Raw genomic sequence first — 20,911 nt, forward strand, 5'->3', positions numbered from 1 at the left:
CTTCATTGCGGTGCACGGGCTTCAGTAGTTGTGGCACACGGGCTCAGTAGTTGTGGCGCACGGGCATAGTTGCTCCACGGCATGTGGGATCTTCCTGGACCAGGGCTCAAACCCGTGTCCCCTGCATTGGCAAGTGGGTTCTTAACCACTGTGCCACCAGGGAAGCCCTTAATGGTTCTTTTTATTTAGAAATAGTATAGTCCCTCCAAATAATCATTCTGAAGCCAATTTTAGACGGGAGGAAATAGCTAGTGCCCTAGAGCAGTGCTTCTCAAACTTCAGTGTGCATTTGAGTCTCCTGGGAAGCTTGTTAAAATGCAGATAATGATCAGTGGGTCTGGGGTGCCATCTGATTCTGCATTTCTGGCAAGCTTCCAGGTGTTAAAGATGCTGCTGGTCCAGGGACCACACTTGGAATCACAAGCCCTAGAAAATGGATGATTTTGTGGGTTGCTTTTAGTCATGTCCAGATTTTTCGTTCTGTTTTTAAGAATCTGCAGCATCAGTTTATTTCTCAATAGCTTGTTGCCTTCTGTTCAAAAGTCAAGTTGGGAGTCAGGGATGGGAATTCTGCTTAGTCAAAGGTTCTTGAGTTCGATAGGGCTTATAGGAAATTTTCTGTAGTTACTCTGAGTCTGCTATCTTGTGAATATGTTTTATAAGAGTTCAAATCATTTGATGCTCCTTTCTAGAAAAATGAGACTCTAAAAGTCTCTTCCATAGCTCATGGATTTGTGGAAACATAAAAGAAAACAATAAATGTAGACTAAAATTAGAAATATTGTTGGAAACCAAAGATGACACTAGATGCTATGACATTTATCTTGGTATGTGAGGTTCCCTGGGGTGGTAGTTGATGGATGGCTGAATGATAGTAACTAGCAAAGACCAGTGGAGGAAAGACCAGCCTCTGTGCTATCCATTTGCTTCGTTATCTATTTACACCCCACCTTACCCTAAAAGGAGTAAAGAACACTGGCCCTTTGCTCTGAAGCACTCTTGGCATTCTTGGCATGTGTTAAAACAATCTTTTTTTTTTTTTTTTGGCCATGCCTTGCGACTTGTGGGATCTTAGTTCCCCTATCAAGGGTCGAACCTGGGTCCTCAGCAGTGAAAGTGTATTCCTAACCACTGGGACTGCCAGGGAATTCCCTAAAACAACCGTTTACTTGGTAAAAGTTAAAAAAAAAAGCTAGCTCAGGATTCCCTTTAATTGTAATTGTAATCCCCCAAAAAATAGAATAGTCCCCAAACCACCCTCTTCCCATACACACAATTAACAAGATTTTAGGTCACACTTTTAAAGGAAAAGCAAAATGCTAAAATTCTAAGCTCTTAATTATGCGTAAACACTCTGGGAGATTTAAGATTAGTCACAGCAGATTTTCCTTCCTTCTCCTTCCTTATCCCTTCCTGCTTTTTCAGACCCTCTTTGCTGTTACAGTCATCTCATTTTTGCTCTATTTGTAGCTCTTTTGGCCCTAGAAGAGGAGGTCAACTGGAGATTTCCTTTCCTTCCCAAGTGTTTGTTGTTATTTTAGAAATATTTAAAAGTCCCCTGAGAGAGAGAGTTTGCAGCAGCAGCTTGGGTTGAAAAATCTAAATTCAATTCCTGCCTCCTGATTTTGACCCATCTGTCAGTGTGGACATGTTATTTTGCTTCACTGTTGGTACTTAGCCAAATGAAAATGTAAGAGGGAAAGTTAATTAAAAATATATGAGTACTGGTGATTCTTAAAAGAAAGTTATAGTACATAAAGTAATCCAGTCATTGGTTTCTGTTTTACAGTCAATATTTGGGGAGAATTAAGTGTTAGAAATTGTAAAATTGGTAATTTTGTCAGAGAGCTTGTCTGATCCTGACTACCATGAAGACAGGAAATTATGTAGCACCATGATCTTGAAGTGATCTTCAGGATAATGGCAAGTATATTATTGTCTGTGCTAAAACAGATCGGGTAGATTTTGTAACTTCATCCATGCTGCCTATCTTTCTGCATTGTGCTGATGATTTCTGCTAGGTTTGTTAGGGGCGAAGGAAAGGATGCATGAAGAGTGGAAGTGCATCCTATGGGAACAGGTAAAAATACAGATATAGTTAGCCTTGAAAATCCCTTAAAACCACCTAAACAGTACAGTGTAGGTGGGTATGTTTCATCATTGAAAAATAATTCTCATGCCATGAGCTTTACTAGAGGAACAAATGAAAATCTATAAAGCAGACACAAGCCTGTGTCAGTTCAGGGCTTTTTTTGTTTGTTTGTCTGGTTGGTTTTGCCTCCTTTTTCTCTGTGATTTGGTTTTCTGTGTGCATATTGTGCTTTTTGAAGAATTTCAATCGCATAGCTACGACTCTAATTTCAGTATCATACAATTAAATTAACATGGGGTAGTTATCCAACTAGAGATTGGGTCTAATCTTTCTTTACCAAATATCAAATCTGTTTAAAACTGAAGACAGCATTTTTTTCCAACATAAAATGGCAAAATTTGATCCCTGTTTCCTGCTCCTTTGCATCGCAGGGTATCTAAAATTCACACGTGGCTTTATTTATTTATTATTTTATTTATTTTGGCTTCCCAATTTGAACATCTGTTCTTTCCCCTTCACCCCTTTCCAGATGTTCCCTAGCTGTGCTGACCTCTGCACTGTGTAGTGTTGTCATCTGGTGGATTGTTTGTGACTACATTCTCCCCATCCTGCTATTCTGTCTCGATGGTTTAAGAACACAGTAGCCATCAGGACCCTTGACAGATAGCTGCTGTGTAAGTGTCCCATTCCACTTCTCTACTAGTGCTCACCTCTGGTGTCCAGTGTGTTTCTCATGATGCATGTTTTTCTCACTATCAGCTCTTCTAGCTTTGTTGATTTGCCTTTTTTCAAAGGTTCTTATTCTGAATCATTGCACTTCATGGGTTGGTGGCAGGGAAGGAAGTCTTCTCTGTTACTTTCATACCAGGGATATTAAAAGTAACACGCTTCGTTTAAGATGTGCTTACTCTTAACAGATTTTTTGAAATAGCAATTTATGATGACAATGACGTAGTTTCTTTTTCTTATCAAAAATGTACAGTTAGTTTGGGGTAATTGGGGTGGTTTTCTTTCAATCAGTTGTCTGTACAACTTTCCTCTGGTTTTCTAGAGTAAATATCGTTAATATATCCTTTCCAATCTAGCAAAAAGAATTTTCCCACTGGTTTTCTGCTGTTAGTAAAGACTTTATTTTGTAGCCATGAGGTCTAGTGAGCATTGCATCCTTTTTCACCTCTGATTCTGCCATTGTACACGGTGCTCTCTCAGCAGGCACCTGCTTCCCTAATAAATCTTCTGTCTTGAGTATGCAGAATTTTCTCCTCTACCTCGTTTCACTTCCTCCCCTTTAGGGAATACAGTTAAGTATAGTTTTCAACACTTGGTGTTGAATGAAGATAGGAAAGCAGAGAAAACTGGAGTCCCTTGTTTATGTTTGTGTTTTCACATGACAGGCACTGTGCTCCTTTTTCCTTCCCACTTTCCTCCTTTCCCAAAAGTAACTAGAATGCTTTTATTAGGTTAATAGAGGCAGAATTTGTATTCTCTTGATATCTTTCGTCATTAAATGAATACCTTCACAGTGAAGAGACTCCTTTTCTGCAGAAGAATGTGGCAAGAAGCTTTCCGGGAACATCATGTTAAGACCAAGAGCACAGAAAGGAGGGTGTATCCTGTGAGACTGTGGTTCACCATTACCCTCTTATGTCTAGGCTGCATTCTTTTTTTCTCTGAAACTTTTTCTTTAGCTCAAATTTTAAGAATTTCTTGTATTGTTCCAACTTGGACTTGGGAGTTATAAAGGAATACAAAAGTGCCTTCTAGGATCTCCTCCAAAGTAAAATTCCATTGCAACCAACTCTAGTACTTTGTGGTTCGTTGAATGTTTTCAAATGGCTAGAAAAGATTTAAAAAACTAGCAGATGCCATTCTTTTCAAAATTAAGGAAAAGCTGCTTAACATGAACCTATATATGACATTTTTAAAAAATCTTATTAATACAAGCTTATTACATAGGCACACATGCTATGTTTCTGATACGGATTATCCCTTCAGGTGTTTTGTTCCTTTACTTCTCTTATTGAGCCTAGATTTCACACATTTGGACTCAGGGCCATCACACACTGCATAGATTTATTCTTCTCAAACTATTCCGAGTGGCAATTTCAAACAGGTGGAGTCATTGCTAATAATGTTTAGGCATTTCATGGTTGTATTATTTTTTGCTGGGTAAGTTTAAAAAATGGTCTCCATCAGGCTCTTTTCTTTTTAATATTCTATGTAAGACATAACGTTTTTTGTTATTACTGACATTTGCCATTGTATTTCTAGCCCAAAGCAGAGTATTCACTTTAGCCTACCCTGATTAATTTGGAATTTACAGAAACAAAAGCTTTCAACAATAACAATAATGTAAACAGATATAATCCTTATAATTATCCTTTGAGGTGACTACTCATGGGCACTGTTGTTGACATTCACCTCTATTGGCTGATGATGTAGCATCGCCTGATAGGTTGTTTCCTGGCATGCCTGGAGAGCTTCCTTATAACAGCACTTCACATGCTGCTTCAGACCTTTTAGACAGTGGGAAAGGCATCTCTGCAGGTTGCAGGGCCTCAGGCCCATCATTTTGCAGGCTCTTTTTGTATCAGTGGTGGACAACCAGTGTAAATAGTGCATGGTTGAGCTGATGGATTCTCTTCTTGGAATGAACATTTATTTTCAAAGTACTTTGTGACTTGATAGGTGAGAGACCTGGCTTTTCAATTTTTTGCTTTGCCTCAAGTTGCAGATATCTTTGTATCCAAAATCGGAAAATATTGGGCCTCAAAAGATACTGCAGAGAAGAAAACGAACTCTAGTATGGGCAAGAGATAGAAGGTAGGACTGAGGGTTCTATCAGGAAAAGATGGAAAGGAGAAATGACATTTGCTGAATGTTGTCCTGCAGGGCCATGTGATTGGCCTAGTGTGCAAGGTGGGGGGTAGTGAGTTCCCACATCCCTGTGGCAGAGTGAATACTTCACACGTTTGCTAGCTTAACCCACCTTAGGGTGTTAACTTGTAGGATATCTCAGGTAATATCTAAGTGTAGTTGCTGTGTTTCCTTCCCACTTTATTGATGCATAACCTACAGATGTAATAACTGCTCTGTTTTTAATGCAAATAACTGGTGACCTGAATCTTTACTGATGAGATTAATGCATTTCAAATTTCTGTCATGCTCTCATTTTCAAAATTGCACATAAATTATTAGCTATTAATAGTATATTACTACCCAAAGCAATCTACAGACTCAATGCAATCCCTGTCAAACTACCAATGGCATTTTTCACAGAACTAGAACAAAAAATTTCACAATTTGTATGGAAACACAAAAGACCCCAAATAGCCAAAGCAATCTTGAGAACGAAAAATGGAGCTGTAGGAATCAGGCTCCCTGACTTCAGACTATATTACAAAGCTACAGTAATCAAGACAGTTTGGTACTGGCACAAAAACAGAAACATAGATCAATGGAACAGGATAGAAAGCCCAGAGATAAACCCACGCACATATGGTCACCTTATCTTTGATAAAGGAGGCAAGCATATACAGTGGAGAAAAGACAGCCTCTTCAATAAGTGGTGCTGGGAAAACTGGACAGATACATGTAAAAGTATGAAATTAGAACACTCCCTGACACCATACACAAAAATAAACTCAAAATGGATTAAAGACCTAAGTGTAAGGCCAGACACTATCAAACTCTTAGAGGAAAACATAGGCAGAACACTCTATGACATAAATCACAGCAAGATCCTTTTTGACCCAGCTCCTAGAGAAATGGAAATAAAAACACAAATAAACAAATGGGACCTAATGAAACTTAAAAGCTTTTGCACAGCAAAGGAAACCATAAACAAGACCAAAAGACAACGCTCAGAATGGGAGAAAATATTTGCAAATGAAGCAACTGACAAAGGATTAATCTCTAAGATTTACAGGCAGCTCATGCAGCTCAATAACAAAAAAACAAACAACCCAATCCAAAAATGGGCAGAAGACCTAAATAGACGTTTCTCCAAAGAAGATATACAGATTGCCAACAGACACCTGAAAGAATGCTCAACATCATTAATCATTAGAGAAATGCAAATCAAAACTACAATGAGATATCTCACATGGGTCAGAATGGCCATCATCAAAAAATCTAGAAACAATAAATGCTGGAGAGGGTGTGGAGAAAAGGGAACCCTCTTGCACTGTTGGTGGGAATGTAAATTGATACAGCCACTATGGAGAACAGTATGGAGGTTCCTTAAAAAACTAAAAATAGAACTACCGTACGACCCAGCAATCCCACTACTGGGCATATACCCTGAGAAAACCATAATTCAAAAAGAGTCATGTACCAAAATGTTCATTGCAGCTCTATTTACAATAGCCAGGACATGGAAGCAACCTAAGTGTCCATCATCGGATGAATGGATAAAGAAGATGTGGCACATATATACAATGGAATATTACTCAGCCATAAAAAGAAATGAAATGGAGGTATTTGTAGTGAGGTGGATGGAGTTAGAGTCTGTCATACAGAGTGAAGTAAGTCAGAAAGAGAAAAACAAATACAGTATGCTAACACATATATATGGAATCTAAGGGAAAAAAAAAAAAGGTCAGGAAGAACCTAGTGGCAAGATGGGAATAAAGACACAGACCTACTAGAGAATGGACTTGAGGCTATGGGGAGGGGTAGGGGTAAGATGTGACAGGGTGAGAGAGTGGCATGGACATATATACACTACCAAATGTAAAATAGATAGCTAGTGGGAAGCAGCCGCATAGCACAGGGAGATCAGCTCGGTGCTTTGTGACCACCTAGAGGGGTGGGATAGGGAGGGAGATGCAAGAGGGAAGAGATATGGGAACATATGTATATGTATAACTGATTCACTTTGTTATAAAGCAGAAACTAACACAACATTGTAAAGTAATTATACTCCAATAAAGATGTTTAAAAAAAAAATAGTATATTACTTCACATGAATTGTTTACACTAATTTTATAGAGAAATAAGTACTTTTAAAAGGATGTTTCCTATCAGCCTAAAATATGATTTAGCAGTAATTTCTTGTTTTGAATAGTATTTAAACATAATAGCTAACTTAAGAAATCAGGAGGTAAATTTCCTAAGCAGGCAATGTATTGGCTCTTGTTTTTTTCCTCATATTAATGATTTTACAGTGTGATAGTTGATACTTTTGACCATAAGTGGCCTGAAATTATTTGAAAAGTAGATGTTGTATTTCAAAAAAAAAGCCAACAGGAGTCTCATTTTCTCCATTTGTAAAAAATGGAGATAAAACTCATGAACCTCACTGAGTGGGTGAGAGGCCTCGGGACAGTAGTGGCAGCACCAAGCCCTGGGCCTGGGCCTTCGAAATAGCAATGGAAGCATTGCAGTTTGTTTTTTTTAATGAAAAATTCTAGATTCACATTCTTAACAGAGACAACTAAATATTTCCTCTTCACTTTATAAAATCAGAAAGAATTTAAAAATAAATCCTTGTTTCCAAGGATAGAATTTATATGCCAGGGCAGTTGGTACCCTCTTAGATAATATAATTATGTCTGCATATACATTTTCTGTTTTGTTAAAACAGTCAACATTTAGGATGATAAAACTTTATCAGAAATCCTGAATCAAGCATTGGCTCATTTACCCAGGATCAGTTTCCCTCAGTGAGATTGAAGGCCTGATTCATAAGACTTTCAGAAATGGTTCTTGGATAAAGAGAAACAGCTAGGCTAGGAGTTCCCCTCCCTCAGCCTTCTACTCCTCTCCCCCAAATGGCTCGAAAACCACTGACCTCCAGACTTCTGCTCTGGTGCAGTACAACCCATTGTTTTTTTAGTGATGAGAAGTTAGTATTTTACTAAATGTTGAATATCCTATGGTTTGAGTAATATTAAGATTATAAGAATTTGCTACATTTTAAGGACCTGGCTTTGGTTATTAACTAATGTGGTGTTAACACAGGCATAGGAGGTAGGACTGACTGCTAGTTTGTTGTAATGGTTTCTTTTTACGCATGAGCTGGGTTCTCATAAGTTGTTGTTGGCTATCTCACCTTTATGTTTGGATATGAGAGGAGAAAGCTTTTTAAAGTATTTTCTCTCAAAGATAAATAAAAGTTGAGTATATGTAAATGTGTATGTATGCAGTTCAGTGTTTTAGTCATTATCTCTTGAAGAAAAGAATTGCTTGTAAAATTTTTTGGTGTTTTCTGCTGTTGTCCCTCTGACAATTCAGTGAGGAATTTTAAAACACCCTCTACTTTTGAACAGGTATTTTGTGTGGGCTTTATCTGAGGGTGTTCTTTCTGATTCATGAATTTGCCTCCTGGGCAGTCTACTCCCATAGGTCTCAGTTCCTTGAGATGTCTAGAGTTTAATTAAATCAAGTTTCACAAAATTTAAACAGCTTCACTTTAATGGTACTGGGTGACTTTGTAAGTGGTTGTAAGCCAGCCCAAAAAATTCTGTTTGAACATACTTCTAAAATTTGAAATGTTATAAAAAATTACTGTTGATTTGATGTCTATTGCTTGTACTTCCAGCTCCGAAGAGTGAATACTGTATATATATTTATATTCGTAGTCTTTAGAATTTGGGGCTTTTAAATGATTTCTTGTTTTCATGACTAGAATTCTGAGAATTTATTTTTACTTTGGGGCACCAAAATTTGTCTTACTGATTGATTTCTTTGGTGTGGGAATTGCTTGACATGCCAGGTCATTTCATTTTCCAAAAGCAAAGTTCTTTGGTTATCTTTGTGTAAACCTTCATAGGGAAATGAGACGCTTTATTTCAAAAGACCTTGATGTAAAAGTGTGTTTCAAATTTTTTTTTTGGCAAATGTGTTTATGGAAAATCCTTTCCGTTCTCAAGAAAATAATTTGCACTAAAGTGCAAAAGTGCCTTCCTCTGTCAAGTATTTGCACATTGCTTCAGTGAATATAATGTTATCTTTTTTCAACTGTTTTCAGAGTAATTCTTCAGTCCAGTGTTCAGAGCTGTAAAACATCTGAACCTAACATTTCTGGCAGTGCAGGCATTACTAAAAGAACCACCAGATCTGCTTCAAGAAAAAGCAGTTTTAAAAGGTGAGAAAAGAATCCTACTCTTCTGAAATGTTCTAAGCATTGGTTTTCCAGTTTAATCTTCTGGAGATAGAAATGAAGACAGGAGAAAGCAGAGTCCCTGTGGCAGGAAATTAATCAAAAATGTTTGACTTGTTCATCATCTAAGACAATCTGGACCATTTTAATTTGGGGTTTGGTTTTGTTTTTTTTACAGAGGTGATTCTCAACACTGGAAGTGTGGTCTCTGGGTCATAATATGGGAAAGTTGAGAATGCTGTACTTCTAAGTTCTTAAATTAAGAACTTCCAAAGCTCTCTGTCAGGACTTGGAGGAAATCTTTCTGTCTGTGTATCAGATCCAGCATAATTGTTGGAGAATTAGTTGCAAATAAGTGTGATGGTGGAAAAATGAGAACTCTCTTGAGTTTGGGATCCTTCTTTACCTAGTGACTATCCTCTTGTCCACAGTCTATATATACCCAAGGGCGCTAGCTTTTTCACTTTCTGGCCCAGCATCTTTCACTTCCTTCATTAATAGAGGCTTTCACAAAAAAATGGACATGTTCTGTGACCAAATCCATTACTCACCATTGTTTTTGGTTGTTTATCATGAACTGAGACATTTCATTTTTAACATATTCCAAAAACAGATCCCCTTTTAGGGGAGAGCAGATTGCCCACTTCCTATCATCTCAGGAGGGATAGGCAGGCAGGCACCTTTTTTGTGTTTGTGTATCTTTGCCTTGAGCTGGCAACCCATGCGGTCCTGAGCATGACAGTACCGTGCTCAGGGCACAGTGTTTTCTTATAGACACCACAAGCAACCTGAAGGTAATCTGAACCAGACTTTAAAACGTCCTTCACAGTTTTCCTTGCTTCTTTTTGACTTCCCTGCCCTCAGATCTTTGAGGCTTTGGGCCTGCGTTGACCTTCAGTGCTAAGGTAGTCTCCGGTGCAGTCCCACGGCAGCCTGTGTCGTGGGGGACTCACTGACAATCTAGAGGGCTCTGTGTATTTTGCTTTTGTAAGGAATTGTTCCATTCTGCCACTCTCCTTCTTTGCTGATTCTTTTGTACAGTTTTACTACAATCTTTTACTTGCCTGAGAACATGATAGTGCCTCAATACAAGTATTTGAGAATTGGGCACTGACTCATGATTTTAGGGTTTAAAACTTTTTATTAGAAAGGTATCAAATATTCATACTCTTTTTACTCTAATTCACTGAGAAGAATATTAGAGAAATACTGACAAAAAGTCAGATTTAGGTACATTATAACATAATATCAGAATGTTATTTATAATAGTAAGAAATAGGAAATGATTGATGAATTCTGCCAAATGAATCAAGAGTCACGTTTTCAAAGGAAAGTTAATTACTTTAACTGGGTTAAATGGGTTAAATGGGTTAATTACTCATGGAGCAATAAGTGAAAAGGGCTACACATAAAAATTATGAAGTATTGCTCTAATTTTGTAAATGTAAAATATACTTTATATATATATGTGTAAAAGAGTATAGATGTGTAAATATTTATAAGCTTAAATATTTATAGATGTGGACATTTCTATTGGGTTGGCCAAAAAGTTCGTTCGGGTTTTTCCGTAACATCTTACCCAAAAACCCAAAAGAACTTTTTGGCCAACCCAATATATATGTAGAGAAGTAAGATAAAGGAAAAATATGCCATAACACTAACAGTTCTTCTGGTTGGTAGGACATTTGGGGATTTTTTTTCTTTTTTTTATCATTTTCTTTTTTTCTAACTTTTCTACAATAAATGAGGGGAAATGCGAGGTTTTTTAACTTTGACACTTTTATGTAAATTAAATTATTAAAAATTCAAATAAAGGGCCTGCTGTTGATGATAATTAGACATGTTTTGAATGGACATATTCTTTTCAGACTTCTATCACATCCGAGTGTTTTTTGCACATTTAATTCTGCTTTCTGCTTTTCTGGATGGCGCTCTGCAGGTTTCAGAGGAGTTGGCTAGAGTCCTGGAGCCGGGACTGCACTTGCCCGGTCACACCCCGTTCCTCTTAGGGTGTGGCCCTATGGCAGTTTTTCCATCTAGGTCTTGTCTAGTGATCTAAGCTTGTGCTTCTCAGCAGAGGTGGTTCCTGATTGCGGTGAGCATCTGCCTGAGGTCCCTGGACTTGTTGCTTTGAGGGCTCTAAAGTAGAGTTCAGACTGAATAGCTTGACCAAATATTGAAATGGCCCAAAGAAAGCAGTTTTCAGGCATTCGGGATAGTGCTGAAAACTAAAAAGACTTCTTCTAAATTCTGAAATGGACTTTCAGAGATTTGGAGGAGCAAAGAAGTAAAACAACGAGAGTTAATTGGGTTTCACAGTGCTTTTAACCACGCCCTCCATGCCCAGTCTCCTTTACCTCTTTCTGGGCTTTGGCCTGTATTGACATCACCTTAACTGTGACCACATACAGCTCACAAGAGAAAGGCAAATATGTTATGCACAGGTCCCATTCCCTGCTTCTAGGAAATAATGGGACTCAGCACCCAAGGTGTAGCCTGAAGTTTTTGTCCTATGGGATAGTATTCGTTTTTGGTTGGAGGGTAGTGAGAGAATTAACACAATTGTACATAATCTGATTCAGGACAAAACAATATGAGCTAAGACTGTTGAGTAATTTTAAAGTATTGAATAGAAATCTTTTCTTTGAACAGCAATACACACACACACACGCACACACAAAATAGTACACCATTTTTACACCATTTCCGTGTACATTCATAAACACTTGCAAGGAGCCAGGGTTGCCAGTCTGCTGTCATTCCCATTTGTGAGGCCTTCTCTCTTGCAGGTTGATGTTGTTTGCACGTCATCATCATCATCTCTATTGTGCCATAGAACTTGACCTTTCATTTCCATGTTCTATTCTACTCTTCGAGGCTTTCCAGGATGAAGACCTCACCAAAATTCACTTTCCATTGATTTGTCTCTTTTGATTTTTGACAGTTTACTGAGAGGCTTTACATCTTTGAAGAACTTTTCCACAAACATGTTAAAAGAGCAGTTATTTGGAGACTGAAAAAATAGGAGTGTTGGCATAAGTATTTGTTGTTGGGAAGAATTGCCACCATGTTTCTCTCATGGCAGGTGATTGATTATTCTCCCATGTATCCATTGAACATTAGCCACATCTAAGCTTAAATTGTGGGTGACAAGCTCTGCTCTGGCGCAGCTGTGGCAGTTCAGGCATGGAAACACCGGAGTGTCTGGTGGCGGATGGGGTGCTGAGAGGGGTCTGTGTAGCACCGTCCTCATCCCCTTCCTTAAGTCCAGAGAAGTAAATTAATGGGCTTCTACACCTCCCACTTCCTGTTAGAGCTAGAAACCCATTTTAATGTTTCTGTTTTAATCATTAATCCACTGAAGAACCAGCTAAATAGAATTGGCCCATTTTTCAGTGTTGTTATATCAACTCTGAAGAGCTCCCTGAGAATGAGTCTCGAACATTTCATCATCGAGCCTCCGATTGAGAACCTGTAGCCACCTCATTTGATGTCATTCAATTCGGTTCATGTCTTTACACTGCTCACCCATTGAGTGCATGTTTCTGTAAGCTTATGCTGTTTCTTTGGGGCAGTCTTTTGTTTCTTTTTTTAAAAAATTATAACTTCATTTGTTTCCTAAGAAAACTGTCATGTATAAGTGCCTTTTTTATTCCAAGTTGCATCATTGGGAACCATCACTTTCTGCTCCACCTGCCAAACCAAACCAATGTTCATTGCTTTGGGGTATTTTGTACCTAATTATTCATAGTTTGGAGGAAGATAAATGCTCAGGCTCTTTCTTCAGCCTCTGAAACCATGAGTCTCTTCACAAGCCCTTCAGTTGGCGTAACTACATTTAGGACTTTGGCTTTTTAAGTCTTCTCATTTGTGACGTTTGCCATCATCATACCTGTCACTGCTTCTTGTTCCTTAGAGTCTCAGATCTCAGTGTCTGTTCCATCACCTCTGGGCTTTAATTCTTTGTCATTGCCATTATGTTTAAAAACTATATCACTGTAGAAGCCCCAGAATGTTGTACCTAAATACTCTTTCATGCTGGTTACCTCTGTTCTTTTAAAATATTAATCTCCCTTTGAAATTTCAGATATTTTCCCTCTTGGCTCCACCAACTAACCTGGACCTTTATACTCAGTACTCTACTGGGGGCTCGGAAAACTAAATGTTTGATTCAGCTGAGCTGCTCTGATAGAGCACCATTATCATCATCCAAGTGAGGCTCACCTCCAGATTGGAATTGGTTTCTCTCTTTTCTTTTGCTTTAGTTGTTCTCTGAAAGTTGCTATTTAGTTGAAAGTTAAAGTGATCAGTTGGGGAAGGAAAGAAAGGAGGTAGGGTGAAGATCAATGTAGGTCAATTATTCACGAACAGAAAAGGGTCGGCGGCTGTCCCCTTGCAGCTGTGCAGCAGTGCGGAGCAAGGTGGGAGCAGGTGCGGGGTGCCTGCTGCGCTCTGCTAAACTGGAAACTGCTTGCTGTGCCCCAGCTTTTTCTGTGACCGACTTCTGGCTTTGGAAATAATCAAGTAACACTTCTTTATCTTTTCGTTCTTTCCACTTTTCCCACAGCCTGATTCCTCAGAGGGAAAGAAGGAAAAGGAATGCTTTGCAACAAATGCCCTTAATGGCATTATGGTACTCTCATTGCTCGGCTGCTTTTGCCCTCCCTTCTTTTTTTATTGTTTTTTTATTGTTTTTTAATTTTTTGCAGAACTGAACCTTTTTCTGCTCTGCCTCTTCTCTCCTGTTTGTCTTTACTTTACGGTTGATATTGTACTGTCTTTTCCAAAGTATCTGTCATTAAAGAATTATACAAAGTGTACACTTTTTAGCATGTCAATATTTTTATTATGTTGCCTTCCTTGTCTTTGATAACTACATATGGGACACTTAAAAGCCTTCATGGTAAAATCCTTTCTTTTTTCCCCTGTAGTCCCTCCATTTCAAGGACTAAAACAGTCTTGCGTTAAGTAAAAACCTGTGACCAGAACTGAAGGAAGACTCTAGGAACAGAAAACTACAACAGGACTTTAGCACGATTTATTTGGAAACAAAACAGAATTGCAAAAGCCTTAGCTGCTTTCCACCTAAGAAGTTCATTCAATGAAGAAAATGTCCACTGGAACTTAAATAACTACATGAGTTTGGGTACAAGTGAATGACTTGAAGAGGGCCCAACTCTCCTTCTATAGAGATGTCTTTAACAAAAAAGCTGTTGTAAATTAGTCTCAGGTGTAAATATCAAAGCCCTCTGTTATCAGGAGAGCTGACTAGTCTGTGTGGTGCACGTGTGTCCCTGTGATGGCAATCATTTTAGCTGCTGGCCTTCAGAAGAATTGAGGGTCTGATGGAGGTTTTTTACTTATTTATTTGCTGTTCACCCTGTGTCAAAATTTATAAAGATAAAACAAGCATTACTGAAATGGTACTTTCTGTAATTTGATACTATTTGGTTTAATCATCTTCACTTTAGTATTTGTAATACTGTTGTAATGTTAACTCTGTTAAGTACCCAAGCTGCTTGTCTTCCACCAAAGAGTGCTTTATTAACAAGAATCTGTGAAAACCACATTTAAAGACTGTTGCATGTTGCGGTACTTTGGTAACCTAAAGCTTTCAAGAGAATGTTAATAGTAGCTTTAGAAGACTCAGGAGGAGAAACTGGCTTCAGAGTTGGAAGATGGTTGTAAATCATTCCTTTGTCATTTCGAGACTGAAGAATGCCAAGGCTGCCCACTATTTGGTTGCCCAGTCATACAAATTAAAATCATATTTCCTTCCATGCAGGAAAAAACCCCACACTGTTGGTGTTTCCCCTGGAAACAGTGATCCCAAATAATGGTGACTTTTTAAAAAAGTTACTTTGTTAGGGTCTTTCTCTGTAGCATTGTGGATTTTTTTTGTTATGTGCATGACCTAAGGCCATTCACACACCCTTTGGTTTCAGTGACAGTTATTCGTATCTGGATTTCAGTTGTTTGTAAATAAGAAACTCACTGTTGCCTTTGGTTAGGGAATACAACTAATAACTCTTTGCAGAGTGCCTTCTCCCCTCAACCCCACAGAAACACAGCAGAGTCTGTAATGTAAAACAATCACAAAACAGAATTTATTTGCTGCTAAAAAAAAAAAAAAATGGGACCCAAAAGAAAAAAATATTTGTAATCATCTTGGTTACTTCCATAAGAAGTGAATGGTTTAGTTATTGTTAACCAGTGTTTGCCTGTCCTAGTTTGCAGAATGGGGAGATGATACAATATTAAAAGGCAAAATGCCTTCACGTTATAAGATGAATGAATCAGGTCAGTAGGCAATTCCATTTTTAAAAAGCTGCCTTTTTAATACAAATATGAAGAATAAGGAATGGTTGGAATAAACAGATTAAAGTCTGTTAATGCAGAAAGTAATTAGAAGACGGTGGATCTATTTTGGTATTTACTCTCTTGGAGTAAATTGTAAGGTTGCCTAGTTTTGAGGGGAGATGGAAGATGCCATTGTTTTGGCCAAACAAGCAGCTCGTCCTCATTGGGCACCATGAGGGCCATGCCAGCTTTTAAACATCAGGACTAGACCTCAGAAAAACAGTACTTTTCTATCCCTGGAAGTTCATAAATACAAAGACCTACTTACCTGAGGGAAGACAGCTCTTCATTAAGCTTTGAGTGGGAGGGGAAACCTTCTGTTTGCTGTGTTGGTCTGGGAGATGATACTAAATATTCAAGCTGTGCCCAGGCATTAAACACTGATTTCTCAGGGCAACTCTTCTTCCCTTTATACTTTTAAAGGCCATCTTCTACATAAATAATCCCGGTAGTTGTGAAAATCAAACTTCCATCTGAACCGTTCTTGCTGGTCAGAACAAGTAAATGTGCCGTCACCCTCACAGTGAATAAGCCATTTGGTGTCTCTTGGGCGTCAATGTACTTTTTGTTTTACAAATTGCCTTTTCGTGTGGCTGCTCAAGTTTCCAGCTAGAATTGCTGTCACTGGTTCTTTCTAAAAATCCTTGTATTTGACAGGTTCACTGAAATTAGTCATAGCAAACTAGTCATTTGTTAAAGAAGCATTCCTTGGAACACACAATTTGGGATAGTGCTTCAGATGGATTGTATAGCACAGTGTTAAATGTACTGGGGACATCTAGAATCTAGGAAGTCTCTGGATCTGATTGATGGAAAGTTCTTCCTGCTGTGAATAAAAGTAGACTCTTCCCCCGGCCCTCAACTGAAACTTTAACATACCCAAGAATCTTCTCAGATTCTCATTTTTAATTTGTTATAGAAGATCTTGTTGCTATGGAATATGAAACAGGGCATGTCAGATGGAGAGATTTCTTTAACTTCAGAGCCTTAAATAACTTTGAAAGTACACCAAGACAGTTTCCATTGGAATTAAAATTAGAAATGAATATTTTTAGGTGCCCTTGAAGCTTTCTGGGGACTCAAACCATCAAGAGTTAGGGACAGTCCAAAAGAAGGGTGTCTGCCAAACTGGGTACCTAGACATATAGACAGACTTCCATTATGTAATGCTACAGAAAAACTAGAAATCCCTCTAACCTGTCAGTGACGAGGGATGGATCCTGAGCAGTGCCTCACTAAAACAAGCAGCCTTACTTGTCAAGATGTAGCTGCATCTAAGCGGCCCGCCACTCTTCTAGTCTCCAGAATTTTTCTGTTGTGAACTCGATCCTCTTAGCCTGTCCCCCACCCACTTCCTTCCCTGCCCTCCTCCGCCTCTCACAGGGGTGATTTCTACCTCTTGGGCCCCGACAAGATTGAAGGAGTCCCCAAGTGTTCTCATGAGGCGATGTGTCTCCCCTTGGGTGAACCGTTTGGACCATCGGGTGTTCTGGGCCGCGTCATGCCAAGAGCTCCGGGAGCCCTTACCTTGCTTGACCAGTGGGCCTTGCGTTCCTTTGATGTTTGTCAGAAAGCGGCTGAGCTGCTTCTCTTCATACAGTTTTTAAAGTGATTATTGCATTTTGGAAAGCAGTGCTCATCACAACTTTAAAAACATATTTTAATTCTTTCATAGTTCTTTCCCACCGAAACTGTCCTTGTGTGGCTAGCTGCTGCTCTTCCTTTTCTCCTAAATCTGAGTATTCTCCATGTCACTAAGTGGAAATACTACAGATGTGTTTAATTGACTGGACAGTTCACCTAATCTGTGTAGGAAATTACCTCCTTAATTGCCCAGTAGAATTAACTGTCAGCAGATGTATTCATCTGATTATATTACTGCAGTTTTATATTAATGATTTGCAGACTTTTATCTAACCTGCACTCATGTATAGATTATTAAAACTTTTAAAATGTAACTGATTAATCAGTATTGGATCAATCATTGTCTTGATTTTTTTTAATTAAAATGTATATTTCTAATCATATTTTATAAAGCTGAGAGAACTGGTTGAATGAATGTCTATTTTCCTGAAGGTATTTTTAAGATAAAGCTTCATAATGGCATGTAAACTTTGCATATCTATATAGTTTGATACATATTGTCACATTTGTGTATTGTAACTGGTTTTATATGAAATGTTGAATAGTGGAAATTGTATAATTATAATCATGTAATTAAAAGTATTAACCAAAGAGCCTTTTGAGTTTTTTATTCACTTACCATTCTGAATCATGGTAGGCAGTGGTTAAAGTATAAAGTGGATGTAACCCTCTGTAGTATTAGTTTGCTAGGACTGCTATATACCAAAATACTGTGATCTGGGAGGCTTCAACAACAGAAATTAATTTTCTTACAGTTCTGGAGGCTGGAAATCCAAGATCAGGGTGTCAGCAGGGTTGGTTTCTTCTGATGCCTCTCTCCTTGGCCTTTTCTCTGTGCCCTGCAGTCCCTGGTGTCCCTCTGTCTGTCCTCCGTTTCTTATAATACGAGTCAGGTTGGATTAGGATTTATCCTAATGGCCTCATTTTAACGTAATTACCTCTTTAAAGGCAGTGTCCCCAGATACAGTTAGTTACATTCTGAGGTAGTGGTGGAAGGGCTCCAACTTAAGAATTTGGGGGTATACAGTTTTGTCCATAACATCTTCCCCAGGATAAGACAGTAAGCAAGTGAGGGGCCTCCTGCTAAGAACCCATTCACACACACCCACTAGCCAGCTCAGGCATGCAAAGGTTTGACTTTTCTGGAAACTGTTAAGGATAAGACACAAGTAAGTCAGGCCCTTAGAGTCTTGTAGGTTATGTACACCTTAGCCCCTTCATTTTGCCTGCCAAGGTCAGGATTAAAGTGCTGAGTAAAGGGCAGGACCAGTGCTAGAGCACTTCACATCCCAATGTATAACCCAGGACGCCATCCGCAGTGTTAATTACCTGCCTTCCCTCTTGGTCTCTTGCAGGGCGGAATCCTAAAAGACCTAAGTGCCTACACCATCATGCAGAGGTTGTGTCTAGGTTGTAGGAGTCTGTCCTGTTAAGGAGTGCTGTCCAGTTCCCCCAAGGAACTTAGCTTTGATTTGTGCTAGGATATGAGTTTTCAAAGTACAAAGCAAAGGGATCTGTCTTCTCACCCCTATCCAAACTCCTCCCGCACACCACTACTCGCAAAGAGCGATTTCCAGGCTCTGCAGCGTCCGCCTGCCCCTCTATGGTTTACCCTGAGACCCGTGCTGAATCGTGTGCCCTCCTGCTGACCCACTGGAGCTCAGTTGGCATGGGCCAAGCAACTCAAGGTACATGAGAGCTGTGAAAGGGGCAGGCTTGGCAGCAAGGCTCTGAGGCTTGCAAGGCTCTGGATGAAACCATAGGGCATGTCTGTTTCTCGTGGGAGCAGCTGCGGCTTCCAGGACTGTGCAGTGTGGGCAACCAGCCTCTGAGACCCCAGCCCTGTAGATTCTTGGTCTCCTTCTCTGTTGTTGACCACTGTCCAGTTTTCATTTACCACGTGGACAATTTGCTAAATCCCTCTGCTTCTGTTCCTCAAGTAAAACGGGAATAAAGAGAATTCCCACCTTAAGTTACAAGGAGAATTAAATGAGATAATACAGCATTTGGAAAGTGCTTAAAACAGCATTTGGCACACAGCTTTCAATAAATTAATTTTTTCATACATTTAAGGTAATTTTCTCTAGATAATTAGGTAAAGACCAATTTTTTGATAGCAGATTATGGTCCCTCAGTATCCACTATTTTTGGTACCTGTAGCATAATTCCATGTAAGTATAATGGTGTAAGTTTTTAAAGAGGTCAGACTGTTTTGACTTCTGAGTCTCTTGAGAGTGGTTTGTTCAAGGCAGAGCAGGGGCATAGTTAAGTAGAAAAGGCCCCTTCATGAGGCCGCATGAGTTTATTTAAATAGCAAGTTGATAATGGAAAGAGCAATCAGCAATGTGCATTCTAAAATGAGCTCTGCCTCTTATTCTGTGACCTTGGGGATCCTTTATCTGCCTCTTGGTCCTCCCTTTGTTCATCCGTAAAATTGGACTAGTAAATGCGTAGGGTTTGGATTAAAAGAGACCAAAGTACACGATGGTGGCATAGTATGGGGCCCAGTGCCAGCGTGGAGCATAAACATCCACCACTGCTTGCTTTTCCTCTGCCCGTGGGTCTTAAGTGCAGCTGTGGGTGCGTTGGAAAGCCGTGTAGTGGGAGGAATTCTCCACAAATGTGATTTTTACCTTCTCTGCAATATGCCATGACTTCAATAATCATTCTCTCCCCATTGTTGCCCATGTAGGTAGTTTCCAACCTTTTACCTTTATACCACTGCTTGAATATTCTCATATGTAAATTCTTCCTGGGTGGTGCTGCTTATTTTCTTGGGATAAATTCTTTAAAAAGGCATTTCTAGGTCAGGGATATGCAAAATTTTAAAGGTTTCGATGTACAGTGTATCGAAAAGGAGCTTGGTATAATTGTTTGGAACACGGATTCTGGACCCAGACTGGGTGTAAACCTTTGCTCTGCTGCTTGTTAGCTGTGTGATTTGGGCCAGAGTGACAATATCTAATATGGTTGTATGAGGATTAAATGATTTGATATTTGTTAATTACTTAGAACAAGCACCTGGTACATACTAAGAGCTATATATATTATGTTTAATTTAAAAATTAAAGTATTGCCTTAATGCTCTTCAAAAGGACTATGATACATACAGTTCTCTGTACTCCCTCCGTCCCCCATCAGCAGCTGTTGTGACACTGCTGAGCTGGTTAATTAACGGGAGGACACTTGCCCTAGTGCCATGGGTCATGGTCACCATCATTCCCTGCTATATACAGTCCTATCTTTTAGCTGCCCCATTATTAAGATTTGGGGCATTTTGTCTTCTAAGTGGTTGGCATAATATGCCCCTATGTTATTTATAGTCTCACCATTTTCTCAGCTTATTGGAGGAGCACATGGACTCTGGGAAACACTTCCAGGTTCCTCTCCAGATAACCCCAGCTCCCTCAGTGGGGAAGCTGGCCCAGTCCATGTGGAATGGAGATCCTTCTGCGCTGCCCCTGAAGCATGTCTGGTCTCCTTGCCTTGTCTCTAACTGTGTCTCATTTCTTTGCTAGCAAGTCTGCATGGCTTTGACATGCTTCTGGATGACGGGTGCTCTATCCACACTGAGGTGCCCAGGTAAGGAGGCCTCCTGCGGGTCGGGAGCCTGGCCTTGGCCCCTCTGATTCTTATAATGGCCAAATATCATAGGTTAAGTGAGGAGAGGCTTTGGGTGGGAATAGAAAGAGTGGGGGAGGTAGTGAGGT

At 39.3% G+C, this 20,911-nt stretch overlaps 1 protein-coding gene across 8 annotated transcripts in view; it reads left to right on the forward strand.

Moving 5' to 3' along the window:
• CDC14B (cell division cycle 14B) overlaps positions 1–17,795 on the forward strand; it is a 101,010-nt gene extending 83,215 nt beyond the window's left edge. For 2 of the 8 annotated variants that reach the window (XM_036856213.1, XM_036856218.1), the window contains exons 13-14: positions 9,066–9,182; positions 14,129–17,795. In XM_036856213.1, the coding sequence (XP_036712108.1) occupies positions 9,066–9,182; positions 14,129–14,165 (154 nt within the window). In that variant the 3' untranslated portion in view covers positions 14,166–17,795. The other 6 variants (XM_036856215.1, XM_036856220.1, XM_036856212.1 and 3 more) reach the window with 4 other exon arrangements.
• Positions 17,796–20,911: the final 3,116 nt, after the last annotated feature.

The sequence above is a fragment of the Balaenoptera musculus genome, chromosome 6 (genome assembly GCF_009873245.2).
Source record: "Balaenoptera musculus isolate JJ_BM4_2016_0621 chromosome 6, mBalMus1.pri.v3, whole genome shotgun sequence".
Classification (NCBI taxonomy): domain Eukaryota; kingdom Metazoa; phylum Chordata; class Mammalia; order Artiodactyla; family Balaenopteridae; genus Balaenoptera; species Balaenoptera musculus.